The following is a 16,872-nucleotide window of genomic DNA, read 5'->3' on the forward strand; positions in this document are numbered from 1 at the left end:
TGGGGTGCTCTGCTTTGTCACTCTGCCAGTATCCTTCTGGAACTGACAAAGCAAGACGCTCAGTATTTCCAGAGAGGGAAAAGTGGCATCTCTAGTGCCCCCCAATTATCTTCCTTTTGGGGCATCTTCTGAGGCAGGCTGTGGTGAGGGCTGGTCGCTCTGGGGAAGGAGGCAAGACACAATGGCATTTCCAACGAGAGGGTGCTGGGCGCACACCCAGACCCGCGCGCATCTCTCCCTCCCTCTCTAATCTCAGGCAGAGCAGCCAGGCGGCGATTGGAGGCTCCGTTTAGGACTGCCCCACGGCCTATTGGAGTCCGCTTTGCACACTCCATGTGGGCTTGAAAAATCCCACCGCGGAAGGGGGGGAGGGCGAGAGAGGGAGGCAGAGAGATTGCAGTCAGCCAGCCCAGCAGTGCTGCCAGGAAGGAGGCTGCAAGCAGGGCGAGTTCCCCTCACGGTGCAGCAGAGGGAGGAATTGCTGAGGCGAGCTGCAGCTGCTGCCTTTTGAACCCAGAGCCGCGGAAACGACCCCGGTTGTCTAGATCCTTCAACTCCACTGTGCTTTGGGCAGTCCCGGAGCGCACCTCATCCTCGCACCCCAGCCTGCGGCTGCTTCAATTCCCTATTGCGCTCGCCCTCGCCTGCCCCTGGAAGATGCTTTTGGTGCAGACTCCTCTGTGAGAGCATAGGGGAATCCTTAACTCCATCCTGAGAGCTGCGTGGCTTATTCACTCCTGCCCCCCGACAGTTGTTGGGTGCTCTGGGTCAGTTCTCCTGCACGGAACCCCTGCAGCCTGTGCGACTCTCCCCGGGAGAACTTCAGCAGACTCAACCAGCAGCTCCTGCATGAGGCGTGGGGGGGTTCAGTGGCAGCCAGGAGAAACGGGGGGTCCCCACCCCACCTGCCCATGGAGGCTGTAGCCGAGGAACTGAATGTGAGCTAAGCAATCCTTCGCTGTAGCGGAGTTTGAGCCCCCCCTTTTCCCCCTTCAACGCCGCACCCCCTAGAACCCTGCAACATGCTGCCTGCCTTTGCAACAGCATGGACCCTCGCCGCTGCTTCAGGGCTCCTTCTCCTCGGTGACATCCCTCTGAAATTTGCAGAAGACAATTGTTCGGACAATTTGAAAGTGCAATAGAGGAGGAAGGACCTGGATCTCAGTGGGAGACATCAGTGCAGGTATCTCTACTGCGGTGTTATTCCCCACCCCCAAAAAAATAAGAGAAGGCGAACTATCCCGGGGTTACTATGCAATTGCGACTGATTTCTTGGTTTTTTATCACTTTGAACTTGATGGAATACATTGGAACCCAGCACGCCTCCAGGGTACGGCGACAGGGAAGAAGTAAGTGCGCAGAGATTTATACCTGCTAACGTCTAGTCCCTTCCTGTGCTATTCACCTGTTCGGTAACCTCCTGTCTCCCCACATCCTGCTGCCCTGGCAAAAGATATAGCCAGGAACAGGAATTAAACTAACCCTCCGGTATTTCAACAGTTAGATTTACTGAGACTGTAGTCCTTTCCTGTAGTTCATTATCATTATTATTAATTATTATTATTATTAATTAAGGCTGGTCTGGGAGGTGATGTAACGCGTTGGAATGTTTTTCTTTCTAAAGGGAAAAAAAACAACCCGAATATCCTCCCTTATTACAAGTGGATCAGATTAGCTCAGAATTAAATTGCAGTTACCTTTCTGGAGCGATCGCATTACCCCACACCCTGTCATCACTCAGGGATGAGGAAAAGGACATTTTTTCACTCCCGATATGGACTAACCCTGTTGCCTTCTCAGGCATCTTTAACATCACCCGTCCAGCGGTGAGTCACTGGTGCTGGGATGCAGTTTGCTCACCGGCGATTTTGACCTGATACTTGTCCTTAGTCATCAAAATTTTTCACCTGAGTTCTTGCGAGTCCTGCCGAGAAAGACCCTAGAGTTTTTGCACCACGATTTTTCCTAGAGTACTGAGGAAACCGCTGTTTCTAGCGGTAAGCTCGCGATAGTGTGAAAACCCCTGGAATGAAGAAAGTTAATTTCTGCCTTCTTATCCCGACCCGTAACAAATCAAACAGGAGCCACATGGCCTTGGGGTGGGGTGGGGGAGATCTACAGGGAAAGTCATGGAAGAAGCGCAGCTGACGAGAGTATGTGCGTAGTGCGCCGAGAGAGGATGGGTTTGCAATGCTGGGCGTAAGCAGGCGGATTTTGAGCGCCGCATTGTTTTCCCGTCCAGGTTAAACTGTTCTCTTCATTTGGTTTGGCCAGTAAGGAGCAGAGCTCTTCGGGGTCAGAATCCAGACTCAAGGCAGAAAAAAACAACCAATCAATCAACCAGAAAACCCCTTAGAAAGCAGCTTGCAAAGAGGGGCCTGCCCAAATCTTGGGCAGTGGTGGGGAGTTTTATAGTTTTCTTGGATAGTCTTCTGGGACAGACTTCTCCCAGTCTACACCGTAGGGGCGTTAGGATCTGATCCAGAATCAAGGGGAGCCTTTCGATTGACTTCTGTGGGCTTTGGATCAAGTGTCTGATTCCCCTCAGAATAAACTCCCACGAGATGGGGAAGGAGGGTGTGACTGACAGGTCTGGAAAGGCCGATGCTCGCAGAAGAGAGTCAATTAGCGTAGTAAGGACCATTTTTCTCGCTCATTTCTGCCCAGGTCCCCTGATCTAGAGCGAACCCGGCTTCCTTTGACACTTTCTAGCCACGGTGCTTGAAACGGGCTGCTTATTTCTGTCTGCCCCGACAGCTCCTGATATGAGGGGGGAAGTGTCCGAACACAACGGCCGCCTGTATTTCATCAAACAGTACACGGGGTTATTTCCTAGCTTTTGCTCCGCTTTCCCCTCTCCACCTTGGCATAACTGTTCCTTGAAAGCTTCCATTGTATCACTGGCCTCTTGAATGCGAGCTTTGATTCACCTAAAGTGCCCTTGAAACGTAGCTCCGGAGTGACAGCCCCGAGGGCTGAAGTCTGCCCAGTCCCCAAGGCCGCTCAGCGAGGGAGCAGGGCGGGCAAAGTAAAACATATCAGGGCGCCCGATTTATTACCCTTGGCGAGGGACCGGCTCGTGTTCTGATAACTCCCCACCCACTCCTGGAGCTCCTAGCGGGCACAGTCCCAAAAGGAGAAGCTGCCCTCCACAAATCAACCAGCTTCAAGCCCGAAGCAGCCTCCCTCTGCCCCTCCAGTCGAGAAGATGGAAGGAGAGATCGGTTTAGGCTGGGGTGGAAGGGACGGGAAGAACACCCACCCAGCTCAAACTGCCCCGACGGGCTCAAACCCTGGGATCTCACCCTGGCAAGCTCCCATGGAAATAAGGATTAGCTCAGGGAAGCCCTCGGGATTTGGCCTATAAACACCCAACACTTGGTCCTTAGCACTGTCTCCTCGGCTCCGTGCATTTGAGCCTCCTGTGGGTCACTCGCTCTGTCAAGTGGGTGGGAGGCTGTGTGCAGGTGGGAGCCTCCCTGAGGCTTAGGCTGTATCTGAGTCTTTAAACTCTCCCGGGGGGAGGCCTGGCCTCGCAGGGGTGGTGTCGGCTGATGAGCACTGGGGACCACCGTCTGTTCTCTTTGCCTGTACTCGCTACACCGTGTCCCCCGTTGTGAGGAGTGGGGGTGCTTAGGGGGCTGTCCCACAGAACTGAGGATCCGGGCTCATAGTTTCTTTCTCCTTTTGGCGTGTGGGGGGGAGAAGGTTGAAGGTGGGGGTAGTAGCCACTGGGCCAATCCCAAGTGTCTTTGCCTTTCTCCCTCTCTCTGCACCTTGCCTGCGTTTTCAGGCGCTTGTGCTGAGCTCCAATGCCGGGGGAGGTGCGACCCCTTGTGTCCTCTGCAGACACAGACCCTCTGCAGGTGCAGTTTTGAGCACGGGGCGTGGGGCCAGATCTCCGCTACCGCCCCGCAGGCTGCTGGTCGAGAGTGACCGAACAGGGAGGCGGTAGTGTCCACAGAGCGGCCCCAGTCTGATCTGTTCAAGGGCCCGATTCTGCTCCCATTGAAGTGTTGCTGCTGATTGCAATGGGGGCAGGATGGGTCCCTAAGCGCTTGTCGCTGGAAAGAATAAAGGCGAGTAAAGCGATCAGGTGAGGCAGAACAGCTGTTTACACCACATGGTGGAGATTCATTTCTTATCCTTTGGACAAACTAATCAGGGAAAGCAAATTGGGCAAAGGATTTACATCAAAGGCGGCTGAGCCTACTGGGTCTTTGTGTTTCAGTAAGGGCCTGATATTCCCCAAGAGCCAAAGCCATAATTTTCCAATTCGAGTGCCTAAAATAGGCTACTAAATCTCTGCTTAGGCACCTAAATAGGAGTGGGCTTCTTTATATGCATCCGAAGAAGTGGGCTGTAGTCCACGAAAGCTTATGCTCTAATAAATTTGTTAGTCTCTAAGGTGCCACAAGTACTCCTGATCTTCTTTTTGCGGATACAGACTAACACAGCTGCTACTCTGAAACCCTTCTTTATAAAGCACCTGTAGCTCCAAAGGGATTTGTGAGTGCTCAACACTGTAGAAAACTGGGCCATTTTTATTAGGAGTCTATGATAGATTCAGCTGCCTAACTAGGTAGCCAGGTTTGAAAATCTTGGTTCAGGTGTTTGACTGTACAACACAAATGATTTTTTTTTAAAGAATGGATTCATTTTTGTAATTTTTCATAGGTCTAAAATGCCATAGTTAAACTAGAGACATGCTAGAGAGCTCTTTAACATAGCATAAATAGATCAAATTGGTGGAAGTTGAAGCTAGAAAAATTCATACCAGAAAAAAGGCATACATTTTTGATAGTGAAGATAATTATCCATTGAAAGAGCTTACCTAAGGGATTCTCATTCCCTTGAAGTCTCTAAATCAAGATTGAGCATCTCTCTGAAAAATCTGGTCTAGTTCCACAACCAGTTATTGGGTATAATGGAGGAGCTACTGGGTGAATGTATAATGTATGTATTATGTAGGAGGTCAGACAGGATGATCACAATAGTCACTAGCCTTAAGACCTATGGTTTGACACTAGTGAATCTTTGAACTTGAAAATGATTCAGTGTGGATAAGGAAAACAACTGAAAAACCAATCTGTTTAGTCCGCATAAGATTTGCTCTAGACTTGCCATTTGCTTTACACTTCAGGGAAGCCTGATCTTTAAACCTGTTATTAGGAAAGCACTTTCAAAATTCACTTCATTATTTTTTTAAACAAAGGACAGAATACTTACAAACTGTAAATCAATCAATCAGTCAGTATACCTGTATTTTCTCCTTTTATTAAATATCCAGACCACTTTATTAATTACATTTTAGATTTGCGCTTTTTAAAAAACAGATAATTCAAAATATGTTGGGCCAGCTCCTCAGTTGGTATAAATTGGTGTAGTGCCACTGGTGGCAACCGAGCTATGCTGCTTTATAAACAGCAAGATCTGTTTATAAAGCAGCATAAAGCCCTGAAACTTTAACTTATTTTATTTAGTAATACAAAGCTCTGTAAAGTGTTTTTACCAACACAAAAGCTTGATCCTGCATTCCTTGCACAAGTAAAACTCCCACTGAAGTTAATGGAAATTGAGAGTGTTCAGTCTATTTCATGATCTAGTTAAATGCCCCATCCTGCAGGCCTTAGAAAGACAAAACTCCCATTGAAGTCAACAACAGAGTGTGGACAAGGGGCTGGGTCCTAATTCAGACATACGTGACACAATGGATAACAGTTCAAACGCGAAGACACAGTTAGCAAAGGGATCAGTTGTTTTTATTCTGATAAGAACACTAACGGTTAGCAAATTAAGTTGTTTATTCAGGCTCTGCAAGAGAGATTAACTTGATCAGAGTGTAGACTGACAGATAATAAAATAACATTATAAACATGGCAGTAGATACAGAATTTGCACAAAAAAGAATAGGATTAGGCAAAGTGAGTTATAAATTCAATGATTGTTCCACGGACCCTACATATGGGAACAGGGATATTTGTTCTGTGTATAAGAGGCAGCTAATGATATTGTTGTGATGCACAACTGACATGCAGGTGTGGATTAGTGGGACATCCCTCCTTCCTTTTTTTCTTCACTGGTGTGATTGTATGTTCACAACAGCTAGTGATTATGTAGAATTGTAGATCTCCCTTCAGCGGACCATAGTAACCATTGTTAATTGAGGCCTCAGTCCTGCAAACACGTATGCAAACATGTATGCAAATACTTAACTTTAAGTACATGAGTAGTCCCACTGAAATTAATGGTGCAAAGCAGGGTTGGCAGGAGCAGAGCATGGCTGCATTTCTACACCAATAACAAAATGGTGACACATAAAGGAATTGCCATTTAAAACACTCCAGCATTTTGTTGTGTATCTGCATTTTTAACTCCCTCACTAGAGGACACCATTCATGTGGAAGTAAAATGTACATTTTATGTTTTTGACAAGAAAAGCTTCTACAAAGCACGGTGTAATTTAAAAAAAAATGTGCAATTGCACATTGGAAGATTAATTTATTTGAATAGATATTTCCACCCACCAAATATTGAAATACATATTTTTTTTAAAAAGCTAGAACGTATTGAGGTTAACATGGAAATTTGACATGGCCTTCACAGCTGTAATATGCCACAGGTTCACTATGCCATAGGTTCTGTCATCGTAGAAGCTTTATGCTTATTAAAGAAAAAAAATAAAGGTTGTTACACCAACATTTTTAAACAGCTATTTGACAAGCAAACAGCCACCAGGCAAGCTGAATCTGTCCTTGAGTGGGATTAAATTATCCATTGTGCTTTTTCTTTCAAAGTATACTTTGTGTGCTCACCTGATGATGTTTTCTCCCTGAGGATTGTACCATTATATTGGCAGAGTAAATGATTTGCTGATGACAAGTCCATCTTTTTTTGAGGGGGGGGTGAAAGTATATTCCACATTTGCGGGGGACGGGGGGGTCAGATCCTGTTCCTCTTGAGGCAGACAACAGAATTCCCATTGTGTTCATTAGAAGCAAAAGCCAACCCTCTGTGAAAGACCCATAGCAATGTTTCATCATACTTTCATGAATCACAGCCATCTTCAGCAACAGCCACATTTAAAACAATAGAATATATTGCTGAAGTCAATAGAAGTATTTTTTCCCCAACATTCTAAGCATGATTTCTTTGGCTTGATTAGTTTCCTGTTTTATATATATATATACACATATGTAAATAAGTTTTTAATATAGTTACATGTCATGAAATTATATGCATTATAATACTGCTGCTTTTTAAATCCCAAAATCTATCCCAAGAATAGAGAATCAGTATGAAGCAATCATAGTGTCAACATAATAGTGTGTAGTTTGAAATTTAAGTTTCTCGCTATAGTTAAAATTACAATTGAACTGAAAAAATATTTATATACTTACAAGTTCTTGATCCCCCTGAAACAAGATTGTGTAACAAGATTTTTAAAAAGCCTCCGTCTTGCATCTGAAATGTATTAAATACTCTTTTTACAATGGTTTTAGAGTTTGAACCTGCTTCCATTGAAGGCAATGGAAAAACTTGAATTTTGAGTGGAGTAGGACTGAGACCTTAGTCTTCAAGACCTCAAGAAAGGATTTTGGGTTTAGTAGAAATCCTGTATTTGGGTACTTGCAGAGTTTTCCAACCCTTATGTGGCAGTTACCCATGTAGGAGGACATGAGGCTCTGTCCTTTTTGTATCTATCCTTGTAGTACAGCTGGTAAGCTGAACTGACTCACACATGTAAAAAAGAATAACGATTTTACCACTTTAGCCCATTGTACCAACTCATCCACTGAAATTTCCACTGATGTCAATTGATTTAGCTCAGTGATGAATTTGTCCCTTTAAGAATCGATATTAGTGTGACCAATCCTGAAGTCCTCAGTCAGTTTTTACTGACACTTCTTACTCTGGCAAAATTCTCACTGACGGCAATGGAAGTTTTGCCTAATAAAATAAAAGTAAGAACTTCAAGAACTGGCGTATTCATTATCCGTTGCTTAGCCTGTTTGGATCCTTTTATCTGTGAATAATAAAAACACTCTTCTAATTTCGCCATAACTATCACCCAACCATTCACTGAGATTATTAGGGTGTCCAAATTTTAATTTTTATTATGTTAGGACCAACGGCCACTGGGAAATCTCATCTGCTAATATCCAGGGATCGCATAAGAACCGTTTTCCCTGCCCAATATTTGAGTAAATTGCCTTATCTTGGCCTTGAAATAAATTATAAAACTGTAATAGGCTGGTTAAAGATATCAAATAGCCGATAAAAGAAAAGTTTCTCTCATTTGCAATTTTGAAATGAGAGCGAAACAGCATCACTTTGCCATCTTTGTACCCAAATTATTCATAACAAAATGCTCTTATCAGATAACAGGAGGTAGCTGAAACCATACACAGTTATATTAAAGTCTGTCTGCCTGCTGTTACCACAAGGAATGCCTCAGAAAAAAATTATTCTGAAGAAATTCCACTATGCAAAAACAGTCCAGTTTTTCAAGAAATGCTAAAGTAATGCTTTGTAGATAATTTAAAAAATTGGACTTTTGGCAATGGGAAAACTTTTCATACTGGGCATTGAAAATAATTAATTAATTATTAGACACTTTGTCAAAGTAGAAAATTCCAACAGGATTTATTTAAGATTGCCTTAACAACAACATTTTTGTAGCAAATAGTAATCAGAGTCATATATAGTACTGTTGTTCAAAAAAATAAAAATAAAAATAAAGATAGAGAGAAACTTAATTGTATTCTATAACAAACTGGTTAATATATATATTTTTAGCTGGTGCATTTCATTACTAATTTTTGTGATTAAAAATAACACACATCAAACTAAGGAGCCTCATCATTTAAGCCCCTCCAGTCATGAAGAACAATATCACTACTAAGGAGACTGAGACTGTAGCACCTTAAGTTAATCAGAATTTTGCTTTTGACTTTGGTTGACTGAACCCATCATGGTCTCCACAGTAGTATTATCTTACGTTGGTATGTTACAGACTCACTTAACAAAATAATGATTTGTGACAACAGAAAAAAGTATATATTTATATTTAAAAAATGAAAATAAAACCCTGAAAGATGTGTCTAAACTAAATAGTGTTAACATATAGCTATAAACTTCACACTCCCACCACCCACCATCACCCCTTGTCATGATTTATATTTAGACTTGAAAGATCTCTTAGACAGGGACCATGACTCTTGACATATTCTATGCGTGCATAGGAGATTCTTGGGCACTGTAAAATAAAATAGCTTATAGGTTTGGTCTAGACTAGTGATGGGTGAATCCCTTTGGTCTACAAATTGGGCTGGATATCTCATGAATACAGATTCATGATTTCCGTGGCTTTCCAGCATATGCCAGGTTCGAAACACCTATAGAATAGATCTCTCTAGGGAGTGGGGACTAATGACTAAGGAAAGCAGTAGTAATCTTCCACTGAGGCAGCTGCTGGGGACAGGAAAATGCTGGATGAGGATGTGACAAACACAAGGTAGGAACTTTGAGAATAGCACAAATCCTTTGTCAAGACATAGGGTATGTCTACATTGCAATTAAAAACCTGCGGCTGGCCCATGACAGCTGACTCTAGCTTGCGTGGCTCAGGCGAAGGGGCTGTTTAATTCCAGTGTAGTTGTTTGGGCTCGTACTAGAGTCTGGCCTCTAGGATCCTGCGAGGTGGGAGTATCCCAGAGCTTGGGCTGCAGCCTGAGCTGGAACATCTACACCAGGGGTAGGCAACCTATGGCATGTGTGCCGAAGGTGGCACACGAGCTGATTTTCAGTGGCCCTCACACTGCCTGGGTCCTGGCCACCCGTCCAGGGGGGCTCTGCATTTTAATTTAATTTTAAATGAAGCTTATTAAACATTTTAAAAACCTTATTTACTTCACATACAATAATTTAGTTTTATATTATAGACTTATAGAAAGAGACCTTCTAAAAATGTTAAAATGTATTACCGGCACGCGAAACCTTAAATCAGAGTGAATAAACGAAGACTCGGCACACCACTTCTGAAAGGTTGCCGACCCCTAATCTACACCACAATTAAATAGGCCAGCAGAGCCCAAGTCGGCTGGCACAGGCCAGCCACAGTTGCAGTGCCGACATACCCTAAAATTCTTCCTTTCATTTGCCCCTCTGTCACCCACACAAGGCCCTGCAAGCTTCATTATCATAATTCACCAGTGGGCAGCTCTACTGTGGTAGCAATGATGGGAAGCTGCAATATAGGTAGGACTGAAACATTTTTACAACAGTGTCATCTAAGCCGACCCTGGAAGATCAGGCCCTGTTTTAAGTGTATAGCTGTAACTGGATGAAAATGCAAACCAGAGATGTAGGAGTAACCAGCTGGTATAGCAATACCTGTAGTACATGTCTTGACGCTCACATAAAATATCAACACAAAACAAACTGGTAAAGCATGACACATTAATACATTTATAAAGTTTATGTGTGTTATCGGCACACCCAGTAATCCCAACCAGATTGATGATAGCTTACTTTAATAACAACATTTTTGATTCATACCAGTTCAGCCAAACAGAGGGAGGAAAATCAGCCAGTGTCTGCACAGTGTGCCTCCCACACACACTTGACTGCATTATTGCGTTGCTTGTTCACTGCGGTTACAAAGATTAGTACTGGCATGTAGTTCCTTAGCTTTTTCTAGGCTATTGAAGAAAGGAGGTTTACTTATTTTTTTTCATCTTACATTGCTGAATAGAATATTAATCTACATACTTCATATAGAACTAAATGAGACCACAGAATATTCATTTCACATGAGAGTTGGAGGGAAATATTTGTATATGCATTTGCTAAACAGCAGTATTACTAGATCGGCGTGACTATTGCAATAAATATTAATATTAGAGTAGCACCTAGAGGCCACAACTGAGATCATCCCTCTTTGTGCTAAGTGCTGTACACGCACATATTAAGAGACTGTCCCCATCCTGAAAAACTTAAGATCTAAATAAACAAGACTGACAAAGGATGGGAAGGGAAACAAAGACTACTTCTGCAAACATTTGTTTGCAATTTGAAATGAATTGGCTTTGTCTTTAGTCATGCCGGCTTTGTGTTTGTGTTCCATGAATGTTCTAGCAACCTAGCTTTGCTAGTGTTAATACTTGTGAAAAGTGAATTTTAAGCTCAGATGCTCCAATACAATCAGAAGTGAATATAGAATTCTATGTTGTAAAATTTGTAATTCATGCTGTGTTACGGCCAAGAGTGTGTGAGACCTGGGGCCCTGGTTAGATATGTTACTTAAGTCATCCATATAGGGAACTAAAACAATACCACATGGTGTAAGTAATTAACCAATATGATGCACTTTTAAATATTTGCAGCAAACCATTCATGAAGGATTTGCATGCCACAAATGATTTGCTAAAGAAAGTGACAAACAATTTTGGCTAAAGAATAAATATAAGCAAATTGCTAACTATTCCTCAACAGAAAATGTCACAGGATAAATTGTCCATTCTGAATCATTCACCCAATTATAATCATACATTCAACACATTATATAATGCTGCTCTCTCTGTAGGAGTCACATGCTTCTTTCAATTACACTATACTTTTAGGGAAAAGACTAAGGGTCCAACACTGCTAAGTGCTGAGTGACCTCATTTCCCAGTGAAATTAATGGGATTTGAGAGTATTTGACCCCTTCATTTCAGTTTATCATAGAGAAGTGTCCCTTTAAATTTTTTTTCTTAAGTATTGAATATCTCAGAACAACATACATTGTAACATAACAGAATGGATGAGCTGGGATCTCAGCCAATAATGCAACAGAGACCCAAATTATATTTGAGTATATCACAGTTTTGTGATTTCTTCAAGGGCAGATTGTGTCTGATCCCTTCACGGATGCAAAAGGTAGGAAGGAGCTCTCAGCAATTCTCCCTTCCTGTATCTCCTCCCTAGGCAAAGACTGGTCACACAGATGAGCACAAAAGTAACTAGAGTTGAAGGCCTGCACAAGTGGGCACGGCATGGCAGGGAAAAGATAGTCCTGTTCCCATTTGTATCAGCAGTGTTGGCCGGCCACAGAGGGAGGTGTATACCGCACTCTGTCAAGATGTGGTGCAGACACCACACATCTCTTCCTGAAGCACAGTTCTTACCCTGGCTCCCACTGGAGCAGGGCCACTCACGCCAGCCTCAATGTAAACCACAACAGAGCCCAAATTAAGTAGATTAATTTGAGATTCCTTTTTGTTTTCTTCATTTCTGTGGTTCATTTGTTACATAAAAGAGGCAACTAACCAAAGAGAGAACCACCACCAAAGACCACAGCAAATCATGAATGTCCAGAGTCATTTCGCAAGCCATCAGTAAGTTATTGAAAGGGAGGCTGCAAACCTTCCTTGACGAGTCTTCCAAGCTAATCCTACAGTCTGTAGTTGCTGCTGCATGCCATTCCTGCCAAATAGGTGCTTTCTAAGATGAACAATTTACTACTGCCAGTTTTAGCACCATTTGCCAGTAAGTATTATACTGTTTATCCAGGAGACATTGAGGTCTGCCTTTTCCAGGGACCAGTCCTCTCCAGAAGAGGTTGGTCATAGAAATTGCAGAACTGCCCCCAGAGAGGAGAGCTTATGCCGAATGAACTCTCTCAGCCCATACCCAATAACTCCTAATTCTCTGGGCTATCTGTCTCTTTCAACCCCTAGGACCACACAGCCTCATAGGGGTAGTTCTGTGGTTGGAACAACTCCGCACGGCCAATGGTCTGTCAGAAAGACCTTTTTTTGGCTAGGATCATATATAAAAATAAAACAAACTTTATGTTGGACCTCTGCCCTACCAACTCTGGTGAGTCCTCGTGAGTCCTCTACTTACCCTTTTGACTGCACCAAGTTGATTCTGCCCCCAAAAGTGCACATTGTATGGAGCCCTGCCTCAGTCAGCATGCACTGGTGTTCACTTTTGAAAACATTGAGCCCATCATAAAATGTTTGCCACAGTGCTGAAGATGTGGTCAGATTGACAGGGAGGAAGGTAACATTACCTGACATGCTTTGGATGGTCCAAGGAGTGGGGAAATGTGGTTAGCAGTGATGGTATGGCAGTAGAGGCTGCATTTTCCCCAATGATACCCATGCAGCATTTTCACTGACGTTAATAGTAATTATGGTGTATTCCTGAGGGAGAACAGGACTCTTAACATGCATATTCCAACATTCCAATTGCAAATCAGAAAGAGAACCCCATTTTTCACTAAATAATCTTCATTAACGTAGCAAGATCATTCTGGACGTGTGCCTGATTAAAATGTGGTCTTCCATTAGAGTTCACTGTGGAACCGTTGATCCAGCTTCCAGTCAATGAGAGTCTCTCCAATGGCTTTCAAAGGGACTGGATCAGGGTGAATTACTTCACAAAGCTGAAGAGCCTGATGCTGCTCTTAGATACACTTGAGTCCAGAAGCAAGTAGCTCCACTGAAATCCATGGAGCTATACCAGTAAAAAAAACCTGTGTGAGATCAGTGTCCTGCCCAAGTGTTCATACATTACCAATGACATACACCCTCATAAATTAAAAAGCATGGTCGTTGCTGGAGGATTTTTGTTCACACTAAGTGGCAGGAAGACCAGCAATGTATTCAATCTGAATTTCCTTTGAGAAAGGTGCCAGTAAAGGGAGGAAGGGTATCCACCCACAACAGTCATTTGTAAATAAGACATCTGCAAATTGTCATTAAATAGGGTGGGAGCAACACTTGCGTTGCTTTCCTCCTGCTATAATTTCTCACCTTGCCCACACACTTTTTTCTAGGTAGCCTGGACTGATGAGGGGGTAGTTGAGACTCTAACCCATTCAGTCCTTGTCCTCTTGCTGAGGTAGCCAGCAAGGTTGCCAGTTCTCAAAGCAGTTTTTATAGTGTGGACACATCCAAACAAATATCAGATGACAGAAATCTGAAGTCAAAACCAAACAGGGCTGGATTTCAATTGGTGATTTATTGGTAAAAGTCATCAGCTCCCATTACCTGTTCACTGAGTCATCTGGTCCTTTGGCTTCCAACAATTATAGGGAGTATTTTTGTTCCTATTGGCATTTTGTCGCTGGCTACAGTGGGAGCTGGGGAAGGCCTTTAGCTTTCCAACTTTCTGTCCATGTGCATCCAGGTTTCCATGAGTGTTTGTGGTTCTCCTTTTAAAAGAAGTTAGACATTAACAAATTGTCTGGGCCCATACCTTTGGATATAAAAAACTGCAATTCTGATTCTGCTCTCGCTTACACCAGTCTTTATGGCTTCAGTGGAGTTACTCCTGATTTACACTGGCCAGAGTGAGAGCAGAACCAGGTCCAATATTACTTATGCCTGGGTCATTGCTGTAGAACCCTGAGAGCATTCATGCCATCCCAGCATACATATGGATATATTGGAGTTGTCTGGATGCTTTTAAGTTATTAACCATTGAAACAGACTTCAACATTTCAAATTCTAAAGTTGAAATAACAAAGAAAAAGAAGGGGGGGGGGCGGGGAAAAGAAGGGAGACAGCTGCCAGGTGAACCACCATCTTCACCAGTTCATGGGAATCTCCTGTACATATTTTACTACCTTTTGTGCACTTTCTTTGCTTCTTCCATAAATATATTCCCCATGATGTAAATGAATCGCCTGCAAGCACAGTAAAGTTAATATAGAAGAATAAATCTTAACTACCTAATGTCAGGTCAGAAATATAAATCTTATCTAATATGCCAGGTCAGAAAGGAAGAATACTTTCAGCTGAAAATAGCAAATACTTTCCAGTACAGAGCACTAACGTTTTTTTCCTCTAAAAAATGTCCTGCTACTAATAAGACGAGTTGAACAGTCTCCTTTTAGAACCTCCAAAAGAAAAATAAACATGCAGAACAGAGTTAATTTATAAAATGCTCCAACGTTTATCTTGGCAGCACAGTTTCAGGCAGTGAGATTTCTCTCTCTCACACATGCACACGCATGCACACACACACACACACACACACACACATTTGCATACACTTCTTATAACAAGAGCAAATCCTACAAATAATGGATATTAGAGCAGGGCTCTCCTCTGCTTTGAGTTAACAGGACAAATCCCCAGATCCTTATTCAAGCAAAGCTCCCAGTTTGAAATTAATGAAAATTTTACCCAAGGCCCTGACCCTGCAAACGCTTTTGCAAGGGACGGATCCAAAATCCACTGAAGTCTTTGTTTTGACTTCAGTGGGCTTTGTGTGTATCTTTACTCAGGTGAGTAGTCCCAATGACTCTCTGAGACTGTTCCTGGGAATAAAGTGAAGCATGTGCATAACTGTGTGCAGGATCGAGGCCGAAGACCCAAGGGCCCAGTCCTGCAAAGTAGCGGGCACCTCGGGAGAGTTCAGTGAAGTCGATGGTAAATTCAAGGCACTCAGCACCTTGCAGGCCTGGGCCCTAAGTAAACACCCACGATTGTCTGGAGTTCTCCCATCTCTTGCAGCAGCTGCCTTCCTTACATGCAGTTTATTTACTCCAGGGTCTGCAAAACAAACAATCACTTCCCTTAAGATTAGCAGTGAGAGCGAAATTCTTACAAGGGTAAGATACAAACGTGGTTCTCAACCACTGTACGTGAATGACTCTTATTCTAGAAGTACCTTTTTGTTATGCAATCCCATCGTGTTACAGAAGGCAGACCCTGAAATATATTAAGATCAACATAAGAGTGTAGCAACAAAGCCGTATTTTTCCCCTTCTTTTTTTTTCCCTCTGGGAAAATGCCAGTAATTTCCAGCACTCATTCTGACAACTGTTCTGCTGTAAATATTTAGAAGAATCCTTTCCATTAGAGATTAAACAAAGTGTAAGGAACTGTTCCTAAGTGATAGCTCTTATTAATGTTTGTAGCCGTAGGCACTGTACAAACTTATATGTGGTGTACCTCAACACTCCACACAGAAAAAGACAAGATAGAAGGCAGAAGCCAGAACGAAGTGTAATTTGAGCTTCACTGTGTTATCGTTATAAATAATCAGTGCAGAGACAGCATTCTGTAATGTGTGCACACAATGTTTGGAGATCTTCCTAGATAGTAACTGGCAGATCATGCTAAGGAAGTACACCAACCAGTACATTTTAAAATGATATATATCAAGCTGAAAATATACTCCTATACAAAGGTCTCACAGTCCCGGGTTGGATTTTTTCTTTATATGGTCAGCATCTGTGAAAAATAAAGGGCAAAAAAAAGTCTTTGCATGAACAAAAATACCACATCTTAATGTCACACATTAAACCATAAAATAATTACTCTATCAGCAAGGTCTGTGCCTTAGGAGCACTAATCTGGTGGAACTCACTACTTGTATCATATTCCATGCTTTCCTGTTTGAACAGTGTTTGAAGTGTTTACGGTGTGCTCTGATATTATAGATGGTGAAGTGGTTAATGGCATAAGTGGCCTCAGGATGCAATGAGGCACTGTAGTAGTAACATTTACAGGGTCTTCACCATACTGGAGCCAATTCGTAGGTGAGGGGAGAGACTTATTTAAGGTGAGTGATTTGGCATTGGTGAAGATCCATAGGCCCATTATACTGGGGAATTTCATAGGTGAAAATATACACAGGACTCTGTGAAGAGGATGAACATATTATATTTCTATATCATTGCAGAATTTAGTTACCCCAAACAGTGAAAGGTTTTGATCCTGGTCTTTACTCAGTTTCTTACCTCAGTTTGAAAACAATGAGAGTTTGCCTAAGTAAAGACTAAGTAAAACACTGAATAAAGAAGGATGGTAGGATTGGGCCCCAGGTTTACAGTATTGCATTACAGTATCAGCCATTCTGAGCCATTAC

The 16,872-nt window shown here is 42.8% G+C and overlaps 1 protein-coding gene across 1 annotated transcript in view; it reads left to right on the top strand.

The window, feature by feature from the left end:
• Window positions 1-254: 254 nt before the first annotated feature.
• Window positions 255-16,872, top strand: part of RSPO3 (R-spondin 3) — a 92,648-nt gene continuing 76,030 nt past the window's right edge. Inside the window, exon 1 of the mRNA XM_005280213.5 lies at window positions 255-1,349. Coding sequence (XP_005280270.1) covers window positions 1,253-1,349 — 97 coding nt within the window. The 5' untranslated portion in view covers window positions 255-1,252. The remainder of the gene's footprint in view (window positions 1,350-16,872) is intronic.

Source organism: Chrysemys picta, chromosome 3 (assembly GCF_011386835.1).
Source record: "Chrysemys picta bellii isolate R12L10 chromosome 3, ASM1138683v2, whole genome shotgun sequence".
NCBI classification, from domain to species: domain Eukaryota; kingdom Metazoa; phylum Chordata; order Testudines; family Emydidae; genus Chrysemys; species Chrysemys picta.